This window comes from Berghia stephanieae, chromosome 1 (assembly GCF_034508935.2).
Source record: "Berghia stephanieae isolate SIO BIC M18660-M18661 chromosome 1, UCSD_Bste_1.3, whole genome shotgun sequence".
Lineage (NCBI taxonomy): Eukaryota > Metazoa > Mollusca > Gastropoda > Nudibranchia > Aeolidiidae > Berghia > Berghia stephanieae.
The window spans coordinates 126792323-126794822 of record NC_088360.1 but is presented as its reverse complement, the minus strand read 5'-3'; the positions used below and the strand labels follow the sequence as shown (position 1 = coordinate 126794822).

The following is a 2500-nucleotide window of genomic DNA, read 5'->3' as shown; positions in this document are numbered from 1 at the left end:
TTTCACATTTAAAAAGTATATTTCTGGAACACGATTGATTTGGCAAAGCGCGAGGATATATATATTTTATTGTAATATTCACCACGAATATCGTGGTAAATGTTACAATAATATTTCGCTCCATTGTAACATATCGAGCACTATTCGTACAATGTTTGTATCATAACACGATTCAATATATATATATATATATATATATATATATATATATATATATATATATATATATATATATATATATCTTTTATTGTAATATTCACCACAAATATCGTGGTAAATATTACAATAATATTTCGCTCCATTGTAACAAGTCGAGCACTATTCGTACCATGTTTGTATCATAACACGATTCAATATATATATATATATATATATATATATATATATATATATATATATATATATATATATATATATATATATATCAATATATATATAATGTAAATTTTCACTCACATTTTTTGCCGAGACGACTCGTTTCTGTGTTTTTCCTTTAATTCACACTTCTTCAGTCGGCATAATCCATTTTGTCATGTCCGTAGAAAACTCCAAGCTCCAAATATATAACATCTAATGAAACCTATCGTAACCAAAATTGCAATTGGAGTAAAATATTCAGGGTTTTTACATAAAAAATAAGGATTGAAGAACATCGGAATTTCAATGTAAAGACCGTGGAGTGGGGTGGGGGTGGGGGGTGTTTTTTGTTTTTGTATGGGACAGCATGGCTCAGTGGTACCATCTCTGTTACTCTGCGTGACCTTGAGCAAGTCACCTCGCCCTAGCTCAGTTTGCGGCGCTGCACTGCGACTGACGCCAGGTTAATCCAGTCTTCCCTTGGAATAAAGATAATTTATTTATTTATTTATTAAGACTTAAGATTTTGATCTTTGAAAGTTACACTTTTCATATGTAGTTTTCACATGTATTAAATTTTCTGTCAAAACAGGGGTTTTTTCTTAACAGTCTTCGCAGGCATCCTGACCGGAGTCGGCACTGATGTAATAAAATCGATTTTTTGAGTACACACTGAGTGACGTCATGGACACACCAACTTGAGGTCACACAAGCAGCCTTTTATGATGGCCATGCATCATGTCACAGTCAATGTCACTGTGTCCATGTATTGTTCCGTGATGTGTGTTCATTTTGTGTTGTATAATTGTTGTTTTAAAAGTCAGTTTTCAAATAAACAATGTTGAGTTAAAAAATTATCTACGACTTGATTTTATTTTATATTTTCTCTTTGAATGCATCTTTATATTTGTATTTGGTATGCATAGAATGCATGTTGCAATTGGTTGGTGACACTGGTTAATGATGATGATGATGATGATGATGATGATGAAGAAGAAGAAGAAGAAGAAGAAGAAGAAGAAGAAGAAGAAGAAGAAGAAGAAGAAGAAGAAGAAGAAGAAGAAGAAGAAGAAGAAGAAGAAGAAGAAGAAGAAGAAGAATATGATGATGATGATGATGATGATGATGATGATGATGATGATGATGGTGATGATGATGATGATGATGATGATGATGATGATGATGATGATGATGATGATGATGGTGGTGGTGGTGGTGGCTGAGGTGGTAGTGGTAGTTGTGTTAGTTGTAGTGGTGGTTGTAATGGTTGTGGTGTTGGTGGTAGTATTGTTGTTGTTATTGTAATTGATGATGATGATGATGATGATGACGACGATGATGATGATGATGATGATGATGATGATGATGATGATGATGATGATGATGATGATGATGATGATGATAAATAAAAGTAGATTCCCCTTTATTCACGCCAACTCCTGATGATGGCGAGTGGTGGTAATGGCAGAGTGTTAGATCGGGGAAAGGAATAGTGAATGGATTCGGTCCCGGTGACGAAATCCAGACTGTAACCGTGGCGATAGTGCTCAAGGTAAGCGACCCGTCTCAGCCCGCCTAGTGCTCAAGGAATGAAGATAGAGACAATGAAGTGACAGTTTAGTACTACTAATAGTAGCATGACTTCTTCATGTGTCAGAAGTCGAAGAGAGCTGATTTCATGAGGGAAGGAAGAGAACAACACCACAATTCCGTCTAGAGATATCGTCGTCTTCCCGATTCCTAGACCATCCAACCAGAGTAGTGAGAGATGATCATCACATAGGCGAATGAGTACAATTTATGCAGTCTTTATTCAAGAGCATTGTGTTGTTTGATTCTTCACCTCTTCTTGCATCATAGGGTTAGGACAAAACTAAGTAATCTCATTCCAAGACAATGATAGAAAGTAAGTGGAAAACATATAGGGTGATAGACGACACAGCAAGTATCTCCCTACCTGCTATGGGAGGTCGGGAACCCCACCCAGGAAAATAAAATCATCCCCCAAAAGCACTGCTATGCACTGTATTATGTTTTGTTTACATATTATATATGATTTGTAAACATTTGAATGTATTCCTCTTAGTGGGGACCTGCACTTGTGTCTGGATGAGACTTTCAGGTGATCTCAAACTAAGTACTT

General features: G+C 35.6%; 1 protein-coding gene across 1 annotated transcript in view; it reads left to right on the top strand.

Annotated features, from left to right (window-relative positions):
- Positions 1-1214, top strand: part of LOC144965417 (uncharacterized) — a 1903-nt gene extending 689 nt beyond the window's left edge. Inside the window, exon 2 of the mRNA XM_078900751.1 lies at positions 950-1214. Coding sequence (XP_078756877.1) covers positions 950-1022 — 73 coding nt within the window. The 3' untranslated portion in view covers positions 1023-1214. The remainder of the gene's footprint in view (positions 1-949) is intronic.
- The last annotated feature ends 1286 nt before the right edge of the window (positions 1215-2500 follow it).